Source organism: Austrofundulus limnaeus, unplaced genomic scaffold, assembly GCF_001266775.1.
Source record: "Austrofundulus limnaeus strain Quisiro unplaced genomic scaffold, Austrofundulus_limnaeus-1.0 Scaffold53, whole genome shotgun sequence".
NCBI lineage: Eukaryota > Metazoa > Chordata > Actinopteri > Cyprinodontiformes > Rivulidae > Austrofundulus > Austrofundulus limnaeus.
Window position 1 is genome coordinate 819,340 of NW_013952455.1, and position 12,087 is coordinate 831,426.

The 12,087-nt window shown below is 42.0% G+C and overlaps 1 protein-coding gene across 1 annotated transcript; it reads right to left on the bottom strand.

Annotated features, from left to right (window-relative positions):
• Positions 1-538: 538 nt before the first annotated feature.
• nfil3-2 (nuclear factor, interleukin 3 regulated, member 2) lies at positions 539-11,267 on the bottom strand. Its single transcript, XM_014008832.1, has 2 exons — positions 10,861-11,267; positions 539-5,181 (listed from the first exon to the last, which is right to left on the bottom strand). Exon 2 carries the CDS (start codon positions 4,802-4,804, stop codon positions 2,957-2,959), a length of 1,848 nt encoding a protein of 615 aa, XP_013864286.1. The 5' UTR covers positions 4,805-5,181; positions 10,861-11,267; the 3' UTR covers positions 539-2,956.
• Between the last annotated feature and the right edge of the window lie 820 nt (positions 11,268-12,087).

The window sequence follows — 12,087 nt, forward strand, 5'->3', positions numbered from 1 at the left end:
AACATCTATTCTAGCTTTTTCTTATCTTTCTAAGAATAAATATCTTAAAATACAATTTACCAACATATTTCTTTCTTTAACAGTCTTTTTGCAACACTTTTATTTTAAACGTGTTGTCAGATCTGAAAGGTCTTTAACTTGATTGTGAAAAGCCGATGCTGCACCCAGAAGTTTGGACATACTTTCGGTCCCCCTGATGTGAGTATTTTCATGCAGTGAGCTTGTAGAAGTAGGCCAGTGTTACATCAGACTAACTTGCCATGGGAATTTTCTGGTCTATTTGAGTAAAGTGTGTCACTATGTCACAGCTTTGCTTCTCTCATTGTCCATTAGCCCCTTTGCCAAAAGAGCAAGGTATTCATCAGGGATGGTATGAAACACAAGACTTTCAGTGAAAACAGGATGTGCCTTTAGAATTTAGCCTTTTTGTGAAATCTTCAGTTACAGGAGGAACACTGAAAAAGGTTTCATTTGAAATCTAAATAAAACTGCAATAAAGCACACATGCACCAATCAAACAAAACTCTGAACAAATGAGTCAACATTATTCTTTTTTTTATTATTTTTGTTGAAATGCTCCCATCTTTGCACAATGAAACATTAGTGTCTTTACATGGTATCAACCAGCCAGACCAACCACCACCCATTTCCAAACACCACACCATTTATTTCTCTCTCCAGTCTTCATCTTTAAAACCACTGGCAAAACCACAAACTTTACTGATTATTACACACTGAAAAAAGTGAGGGGGGGGGGGGTGGATCAAATACATGTCATCACAGTCAGTAGGAGTAAAAGACACAGCATAGAGGRAAACAGAACATCACCTCGACTAAAACGGGATATAAAACCAATGAAACAAACATTACAGTGTTTGTGAAACTTTACATTTATACACAAGCACCAAAAAGCCAAACATGGTACACAGACATGTAGAATCCAGTGAAGGCAATTCATCACAACTCAGTAGTAGAACTACTATAAGAAGGGGATGAACGACCCCTGCAAAACAACACCTAATGAAGGCATTTAGGGGAAATAAGGGAAGGCCCTCATTTGATGTTTATTGTTAATATTGGAACATGAACTGACTTTAGTTGGAGTTTGCTAAGTTGTGTGTTTGCATCAACTTTTACTGAACCGCAACTCAGTAATCTAGTTCGTCATGGGCCTTCTTGGTCATATTTTGGTCACACTACAAAACCATATTTCATGACACTAAAATTAAACAGTAGCTATGCAGGRCTCTTTACAGGAGGGTCTCCTTGTGAACTCAGTGCACTGTAGTGTGTTTAAATAAATGTGACTAAATTCCTCCTCATGCTCTCAAGCATCCCTCCCCAGGATAAAACCTCCCAACTCCTAGGCTGTGATATGTATCTAAAAGGGTCTATACACATTCTTTGTCTATGTTCATGTGGGCTTTTTTAAACAGACAGGCATGTTGATGGGAGGGAGATAAATACATTGGGCCAGTGAAAGATAACAACAAGAAGATACAATTCATAAAGCTCAAAGAAACAAAAGGCTTTAAGGTTTATAAATCCAATTATTTTAATGAGGCCATAGTCTCAAGAAGAACATGGTTCTCTGTTTGGTGCTGCTACAGCTGAAAAATGGACGGCCATTTTTGAGTAAACAGGACATTAATGCCTAAGCTCAGCTATCATTTGAAGTTTATTTTAAAGGAATAGTTTAGCCACTTTGAAGTGAGTGTATGCATGAAATGATGTAAAGCTTAAAAAATTGAATTGCTTTAAAAATGGAAAATCTGTGTTGGAAATGGATTCATTCGAACCAGCCAATTTGAGATCAATACAATTTAATTTGACATTTTATGGATTTGCTATTCTCATCAATTTTGCATTACACAATTACTTTRGCAAAAATACAATTAAAAAATAAAAGACTCCTGCTGGATGTCATGTGACCCCTTGATATCTCTCATGCTGCTGCTGTAAAAAAAGCTGAACTGTGTAACACAAATTTGATGCTGTTGTAATGATTTATAAAATTGCTTGTTTTAGTCTTATCCATATTCAGATTAGTTATTTGTCCCATGTAAACAATTTCTCCAAACAAACAAACAAAAAAACTCTATAATTGGTCAAATAATTGTTTTTTAATGTTTAGAAAGAGACCAACATTAAAATGGCCAATCTATTCCTTGTATTGGGTCCTGACAGTAACAGTGGACAATGTGACTGTAGAGTAACTGTGATTTGTCATAGGGTGGTCACTTTCAGAGTCCTCTTTATACCATTGAAGGTTTGACAACTTTTTTTTTCTTGAATTTGTTTTCAATATTTTTCTCTAAAATATAGGCTTAAAATAGATACATATATTCATTTATGTCACATTTATTTACAAAAAGAAGTGCTTAAAAATAAATGAGATGGTGATTTGTTTTTGGGAGATAATGAACAGGATGGGATGGTAGAGGTAGGGTTTGGGAAGAGGGATGGAACTTAATATTTGCGATGTTGGTGGTGTTCTTTGGTTGAGAGGATAACCTCAGTGAATGTTTGCATTTGATTGTAGTTAAGGCAGACCTACATGTTGGATATGTATTAAATTTTATAGTAGCCTTTAGTTGTACATTCTTTTTCCGAGCTATCAAAATGTGCTTTTAGTATTGTACTCTGCTGGGTGGTGCTGAATGAGAAAAAAGTAGAAAAAACAGAGTTCCATTCCTCCTCTCATCACATAAACAAAAGTGCTTCTGTAAGTATGGAGAGGATGTAAGAAATGACAAATCTGTACAATATATACAAATATCACATACAGCCCTACAGTATGTCCAGTCTTTCTTTGACTCAGTAGTTTGGGGCTATAGAAAAGCCCAGACTACTGTCCCAAGAACTTAAAGATGGGATCCAATTATAGGGCAAAGGCATGACGGCAGGGTAGTTCTTAGAGGAGAAACTGTGTCTCAAGTTTGAAACTAAAAGTCACTTAATCTCTTCTCTTGTTTTGTCGTCCTCCATTCTCCTTTTTCTCACTCTCTTTGCTCACCACCTCCTCTGGTGCCACCTGTTTGCAAGGTCCAACTGGGAACTCCCGTTTACTGGTCTGCAGTGGAGAAAGGGACAAGTAAGGATGCTGGGGGAGAGGAGGTGGCGTAGTAGGCGCGGGGCTGGTTGGGGAGTCCTGGCCTGAGTAGTTGCTACTGTTGCTGCCACTGCTCCCGGTGCTCATGGCCCGGTGTTTGAGTCTGAGTTTGTGTGGCAGTGCAGTCCCCTTCACCTCTCCCTGGGGATCCCAGCCTTGTGCCAGTGAACCGCCTTGATAATGAGGCACAGGTGAATCAGTCTGGAGGATAGTGGAAAAATGTTGGCTGTGATAGCTGCCCATGTCTGAGCAAGGCAAAGAKGGGGACTCCTCATCATCTGTGGATACCTCTTTGTCAGGGCTAGAGGGATCGCCTTCACTTGATGTGGTGTCCTTGCTTGAAGAGAGTAATTGCCTTCGGTAGTAACCCTCATTTCTGGGTCTACCTTCATAGCTAAGCACTGGTGGCTCCTCTTCTTGTGTGTTGCGGTATGAAAGATGAGGCTGCTGGAGATGGTGATACAGCTGAGAATGGCAGACCCCATCCATTTGTTCACTCACCGGTTTGACAGATGATTCACTCTTGTCCTGTGGGTGCTGCTGCTCCTGCTCCAGCTGTGTAAGTTGGCAAAATCTGAACACCTGTCTTTCTTTGACCTCATTACTGCTGTCTAGCAACTCAAATGGATGGGAGTCCAATGACTTCCTCTGTAGATGTTTTGTCACCTCAGCCAGAGTCTCAATGGACCTCTCTGTAATGGACTGTTGTAGTTGGCTGATCCCAGTCTGGCTGCTGTTGCTGCCGTGCTTTAGTGCTGTCTGCAGATCTGCATCCTGGGGTATCCTGCTGGCTCCGTACAAAATGACACTCCTTTGGGCAGCAGGTGGGTGAGACGCTGAGGGACTTACAGTTTTGATAGGGGGGACAGGCTCCTGATGCGGCTGTGATTGCTGCTGAAGAAGGTGCGGTTGGTGTTGCTGTTGGCTCTGATGTGCAGCATCCACCTCTTGATGCTGCTGGATCTGGTGGTTTGTGGGTACAGAGGCTAGACCACGGTGAATGTTGAACATAATCTGGGTTGTGGTGCCACTGGTGATATCCATTTCCAATCTGTCGCCCTCCTGTTTAATCTCAAAGGGCAGTGGTTCTGGGCTGTCCCTTGAGGAACCATCGGACATGTCAGACAAGGAGCCACGTGGAGAATATTTCACCAACTGCCTGTGAACCTCACCCGACTGCTCTGTTTCAGAGGAATCAGAGTTCATCATCACCTGAGAGCCACTGGAATAACCACTGGAGTAGTACTGAGTAGAAGAGCAGGATGAAGAGGAGACTCCATTTCCTGCGCTGTTGCCCACACTAATTTGTTGGCTTTTTTCAATGTAGGAGGCTGTGCTTATAAGGCCAAAGCGCAGCTTCAGCTGGAGCAGCTCTGTCTTGAGTCTCACATTCTCATCRTTCAGTGCAATGACACGGTTTTCTAAAACCATGTCGTTCAGACGTCGCTTTTCTCTGGAGCGCTTGGCGGCCTCATTGTTCTTTCGCCGYTTCTCCCAGTAGGAGGCGTCTTTTTTCTCATCGGAAATGAACTGACGCTTTCGCCTGCAGGTGACGTTGGGCTTGGTTTTGATGAGTCGACCACGAGCTGGCGATCCCTGAAGAGAAGGAATAGACTCTTCATAATTACTGTAGGGCTCTGGGCTGTTAAGGCTATTCCCTRAGTTTTTGAGAGTTGAAGTCAGATTTTCCATTTTTGTTGATTCGTAGCCAGTTTGAAAAGAAAGGGTTGAACTGACAGTACTTCACTTCCCAAGTTTGATGAAGAWCAGCCAAAATTTAGAACTACCAGCCCTCATTTATCTATTTTCAGGGTTGACTTTTCAGTGTTCAACAAACCCTAAGTGGGCCAGTTCAGTCCTCCAGTTTTCTTTGTTTTGAATGCTTGTTTATTTAAGGTTTTGCTTGAGAATAGCAGAACATGCAAGGTTGCAGTAGAGGTGTCCTCGATCTCCACACAAACTGCAGGATGTAGGTCGGCCCGTCTAGCTCAGCATGTCAGTCTCTTGGGGAGCCTGGCTCTCTCCCTCCTTCTGGCTGTTCTCTCTGCAGTTGACTGCAAGATGAAAGGCTGTAAGGATAAAAAAGAAAGAAAGAACGACAATACGTTAATCCACGACCACTGGTGCTACTATACACACTTGATCAAGGATACATTTCTAAGTCTGTGCAGAATCTTTTTTTTGTTGTTGTTGTTGTTGCTGTTTTAGCATGTCTGGCTGTGCCACCCCTGTAAACCAGTGAATAGCTGCTAGACCTTAGAGTCTGATCTTTTGACCCTCCTACTGAGTGAATCTGTCTGCAGCCTGTGACCCCTGACCCTTTTTCCTGACATGTTGATGTTGCGTTTTGTGATGCAATTGGAGCACTAAGTTCATTGCAAGGCAGCCAGCCCTGTTTCAACTTGTCACCCCAGATCTTACAAAAACGAGTGTGAGAGATATTCAAAGACACAAGCTCACATTTTAATGGCAGCGCTAAACAAAACCAAATGAGGGTAATTATAACTTGCACACACAGCAGCCGAGCACATTTATGAAATAAATTACACAATAGCATATTACATCAGTCTGAGACACACTGAGAGCACGAAAACTAGATTGTGTAAGGAGTAGAGCTTTGTTTTATCTCATGAGAATTTGGACCATGCAAAGCAAAGTGTGAGTCAGTTTAAAGATCTGATGGTGTTCTTTGGATTCCTTTTAAATAATTTAATGATAAAAAATGTCAAGAGACTGCCTTTCCACTGAGAAACCCCCTTTCACAAGTACTGCTGACACCCCACCCCCAACCCATGTGCTCATCCGCAAAGGAATGTGGCAGCATTCTTCGCCAAAACAACTCAATGCCAAATCAATGTTACTGAGCGAGCAGATAAGGCAGACAAAGGCATCTGCTAATGCAGGTCAAGGATAAAGAAAACAAGACACTAGTGAGAGATTTGGAGGTGTGTGTAGATTGGCTCAGGAGAGGGGGGTTAAGCTGGAAGGTGGGGCGTTGATAAATATAGGTCAAAAACCCCTGAAAAAAGAGGAGGTTGGAGTAATAGAAAATGCTCAGTGACACCATAGAGTGCTCAGAAAAAAAGTAATGGCAAGGGTTTGGAACATAAAAACTGAAATCACCTCTTTGYAATAAGCTAACAAGATGTGTCTTAAAAGCAAAATGTTAAAACGCACAAGCCATTTTTCTAAACATTTTTTTTTTAGATTTTCATGCCCTCCATTGATTCAGAATTCCATATTGGTCCAATGCTTTTTTCTCGATATAACGTCCATTCTTTTACATGTATGAAACCCAGAGGCTACAACCAGACAGATCCAAAATTTCTTCAATCTGACTTAATAAACTGGCTCAACAGTTTGTATAGACAATTAATATCCCCAGCCAATAATTACYGAGTAATGATGACTTTGTCTTGTCCATGCAGTTTATAGTGTTGTCTGCTATGAGTTGGTTTTTGAATGTGTGAAACATAAAGTASACTTATCACAGTGTTTCCCTGGTAATAAAAAAGCATAAGCTTAGCTCCGTATAACCACACCATGATGGGATTAAAACCATGATTATACTGGTGATCGACGCAATGCATGAGTGAAATGACCAACCTGTGCTGTGATRTCAGTTTTGATGTGTGAAGCCATTGAAGAGTTCAAGAATAGTAGACATTAATCAGAYTTAAGTGCTCAGAAYGGTTGATCACAGCCRACAGGACGATATGTGGTTAAGTGGTTATTCAACRTTCGTTTTCGTACACACTTTTCACAACTCCTGAGACAAACTGCACCAAGCTCCCACTGTGGGATACGTCACTRCATGGGGTWACTTCCAGCTGGACTCTACACTTCAATTTTTTTCAAACACTGATGCCCAATGTTAGTTTTCCACAAATATGTCCCGGCCAAAGCTCCATAGTTTTTTGGCAGATAGATTCTTTGATGCATGTCTATTTTAACCCCATCCTTGAGTTTTTGGCCATTTGACTATCTTTATAAATGTCAGCTTCTGGTTACAACTGTTGGATTCTGGAAGTAAGTAGTTGAACCAAAAGGAGGTGTCTGAGCRCTTTCATTTTAAATAAACACTCTCTCTAACTTCTGACCAATCACGCAATTATTTCTTATGCGGAGGGAAGTGAAAAGTTTGTGAAAATTTGATTCGGCAGTTTCAGCGAAGCATACTGGGCACTTTAATCCTCAGAGACCCTGTTTTACCGTTTGATCCAAAAAAGCACCTAAAATGAAGAGATATAGAGCAAAGTACTTTATGTTAACAACCAGTTGAAAAAACAAATACTCCACAAAATCACTCCTGAATTTATATGTTTCTTTGGAATTACAGCACCAGTTACTACTATTATTTATTTTTTGTTTCTCCTCTGGGTTAAACACTGTTATGTAATTCTTTACAACCGATATTTATTTTAGCACTGATTCTAGGAAACAGTAGATTAATATTGGACAGAAGCATGTATTTCAAGTTTAGTTTCTTTTAGAATCAAATGCAATGAATTTATTAAAAAGTTGTGGCACTGCCATCTGGAATCATTTTTCTGACTTGGCTTAACTGTTTCAGGTCATCCTCGTGAGAGTCTTGCGTGCATTTTCGGCACAAGAGAGGGAAAAACTGATGGGAGAGAGGTTTTATTGGCGTGTCCCACTGACCCAGAAACTGGGGATCAGCCGCCTTCAGTAAACACAAGTCTAGCTTCCTCCACTGTACGCTTCGCTGGAATATAGGTCAGCCGAGTGGTGAAAAGTGTGAGAGAAAAGAGAAAAATCGGAGCAAGATAAGGGAAGCACAACGTAAGACTCGTGTGGAGTGTTGAATGTCGACAGAGGTGTGAGCAAGACAAAGACATGGAGGGAACCAGTGAGCGAGAGTTAAAACAAAGGAAGAGATGGAGATGAGATTAAACGGTTGCTTGGGAGGAGAAAAACCAGGGRCAATTGCAACAGTGTTGGTATTGCATCAGTACAAGGAATGTGTCACCCATAGCAACAAAAAAGGGGGAAACGRCAGTCACGACCAATCGTTTCAGACTTTCTCTCCCTTCTTCTAAACCAGCGCCTTGACATGGTCAGCTTTAGAAAATGCTTTGTAACAAATGAAGAAGTAAATGACATCACAGAGTTTATACTTCTTTAAAGTGAGGCAAACACYAGAACCTCTGTGCTCATTTTATATCTATTTGCTTTTTGTCCAGACTTCAGTATTTAATGAATAATATATTAAAGATGTTTCTTGGAATGTTGTACCACTTTTTCTGTCATCAAATCACAGTAATTTTATTTTTACAATCTGAAGATRTATAAAGCCTAAGCAGCTGGCACCAAGTTGCACTTTCAAGGTAATTTTCCAGTTCAATTATCCAAATACAGCCACTRGAGCAACAAATCTGCTCCCTTGACCTAGATTAGTCTTTCTGTTATTCAAATATACTTCACGTGTCATCGTTTGGTTCCTGTGGCACTTGTGAAATGATAGCATGGTAAAAGAATCCCGAATGTCCCACCCTCAGACCAACCACAGAGCCCACGTCGCAAGAGTCTAAATGGGGCAATGAGCTTTTGAAAGAGTGGACTGAGTTCAAAAGCCCCTGCACGTGTTTCAGTGGTCTGTTTCAGGAAATGAGAGCAGGGCCGACATGAAAGGAGAGAGAGAGGGGCGGGTGCTCCTCAATCGTCGACAAAGGGAACGATGAAACTCTGGGAATCCACACCCTACTTTACAGTGGGCAAAGTAAGGTACTTGGAATGTGGGGGTCATGGGTGAGGTTAGCCTGAAATCCCAAGAAAAATATGTAAAGAAGGAAGGTCTGTGCATCAACACAACAAGGCGAGGCCCAGAGACCAAGCCTCAAACACAGGGCATATCATCTCTTACAGAAACAGGAAAAAAAAGAGAGGAAAAAATGCAGCGACTCAGTGCATGTGTTGCACGGGTCACATGCGCCTTCGACCTACTAACTGCTGTAATTCTCCTTTCTGCATGGCTCCAAACCACAGAACGAAAACAAAGCAAGGTCCTCATCTTTCATCACCTTCCATGTGCCAGGAAACCCCAGGAAAGAGTCAAGAGGCCAGCAAARGGAGGACAGGAAGAAAACCTGTGACTCTGTGACTAAAACAGTGGCTCTAGACCATGACCCCCCCACACACACGACATACAACTCCAGTTCCCACAGCAGTTCAACCATTTTCACCTTACATATCTCAGTTTACTTTTTCGTTTTGATAGTCATCTGGACATTTGTATTTTATTACATGGTCTTCTTTATTGCAGAGCCAGTTTCCCAAAATTTCTGCATGACTTCTTTTGTTATGGCGGGGCCAGGATTTATTTTGGTTCTGATACTGCCTTTCTAGTCAGCTGCGCCGCCCAGTCACCCCCTTCCCCGCCCCTCTTTTCCTCCCAAACGTCTGCTGTGACCTACATTCAGTCCTGGCATAGAGACCCTGAGTGAACAAATCGGCAGTGGCCAGTCCGCAACAAACAGCCGCAGACCCTGGTTTCCGCAGATTGCGTAATCTGCTCCATTCTTAAACCCAACTTTGATTGTTAATTAATTAATTTTTTTATGCTTGCTGTAACTTGTTTCTTGTTTAGTGTACAGCTAAAAATACATTTCCAGAACAAAATCTTAAATGCTTCCTTTATAATCTGAACGCATTTAAACTCTGCAAGCTATGCAATTCCTGGAAAGTTGGAGGAGAGGGATACAGCTAAACGATGCCCACGTGTAGAGTGATATATGATAGCAACAAGCCTGAAATTGATTGCCCTGATTGGAACTGACCAAAGACTCACACGTGGCAGATGTCAAGCTGCTCAGTCAGTTTCAGGCCACATGATGATCGGCTGGGATCTGCCAAAAATAATAATAATAATCTTGTGGAGCCAGCAACACCTTGTTGAGAGCAATATGTGTACCACCACCACCACCTCCGCGCCTCCTTTTGTTGCACCGTTTGACAAATCATGTTCAGGCATTTTTCATCGGATTCTCAGTCATCCGAGGCGACTCCAACTGTGCCGTGAAATTCACCCACAGAAACAYGCAACAGATCCAGATGTTGCCGGATCCACGGGAACCTCACCCTGGTTCCTGCTTTCTGTCTAGTCTGCGTGTGCCACCTCTCTCCCTCCAACCCTGTAAACACTACTACTACTACTACTACTACTACTACTACTACTACTACTACTACTACTAATAATAATAATAATAATAATAATAATAATAATATTTAAAAAGGCAGAAGAAGGGCGACGGATCATAAAGGGTTAAACTGCACGCAGCCGCGTTAACCTTTACAAAGAGCTGCTCCACGTGACGCGGAGAAGCGTGCCCTCATCCAGTGTAGGATTGTTGTTGTCTGCACTTAGTCTACTAACCCAAAACAAAGCTGTTGCCTGCAAGCTCAGGGGAAAAAAAAAAGAAGAATAAATGAAATAATAATAAAAAACACAACAACAAAATAAATAATGTTGACACAATAATAAATGTTTGTACAACTATAATAATAACCAATCTGGGGAATTACGCACAGCTTTACGTTTAAAGTGTGGAAGAAATCACGTCATTTTAACTTTCTGCCCCCCCCCTACATCCAGCTCCACAGGCTAGAAACATGCCTCTCCGTGACATTGACACAGAAACCAAAGCCGTCCTCCGTGTCCGCACGAAGCGCACGACGCGTGGAAATATCCCGGGTGCCCATGAAGAGTTCGGTTGTAAATAATCGCTTACCCCTTGTTTTTGTTTGTTTTCGTGGAGGGTTAAAATCCACAGAAGGTGCATGCAGATGTGTCTCCGTCCAGCCTTCTCCCATCRGTCTTCAGTCCRCTGCAGCCTTCTTCTTCTMCTCCTCCTTCTCTCTCAGCAGCTCTGTSCCTGTTCGTGTTAGAGCCGGTGGATGCCGGAGTGCAACCACGGCGTCTTGTTTTGGTGCGCTCCTCGCGTCATGATGACTCCCTCCCTCTCTTTGTTTTTTTTTTTCCTCTCTTATTTCCTCCTTTCGCTCTCTCCTTCTCGCTCCCGAGCAGCTAAATGTATGTTAGTAGGTCAGTTGTTGCATAACAGGACGCTTCGGGTGCCTAGTCACGTTTTTTGTTTCTCTCTCCTGACTCTGCCCACCTCTTCCCTCCCTCCTTCTCTTCTCCTCCCCTCCGTCTCTGCTGCTGATCGCCCTTCTAGTCCTGCTGCGAGAGGAACTGCAGGGAGGGGGGTAGAGGGCGGGGCAAGGGCTGCAAGCCAATTTCATCAGTCAGATGAGGACAGATGATACTCAGAACAAGGTAGGCAGTAATAAAAAGGCAGCGCACACACCCCCTAACACACAGAGAAACAGGTCCTGAACATGGCACTGATAAAAGAAAACATGTTTAATCAACAACATCACTTGATATAAGGAAAAAAAAACATCCAGCTTGTTCTGATGCCAAACTTGTACTCTAAGTGAATTGTTTTCATTTCTCTGCTTCTCCAGGAGTGCAGGAATGAAAAAAAAACTTTTATGTTAGAATGATCCTTACTTATTTATAAGGAATAATCTTAAAAAGGACAATGCAGCCATTGTAAACTAGAGTGTTGCTGAAACATAAACAGGTATCATCCTACCTGTTTTGGATAACCTTTTTAAATTCCCCCAGTTTGGAGAAAGGAAGAAAAAAGTCTAACAGCCAGGTCAGATAAGGTGCGGGCTAGTCCAAACTATTAACTGCACATTAAAATATTGGACCAAATACAAGAATCTGGAGGAGGAACAGCGTCCCATTTAAGTGAATCTGGTTCAYAAGGGCAGGTGAGGTGGCACCAATCTGAAACAAAGTAGTTCACCCCCCCTCAAAAATAGTTCCTCCTATTAATGTTTCTTACTTACTTGTTTTGTGCGGTGCTATTTTCAGCTATTGTGAAATCTAAAATTATTCTTGGTTTTTTAATTTATTTACTGTCATGTGTCAGAACAGACCAAAG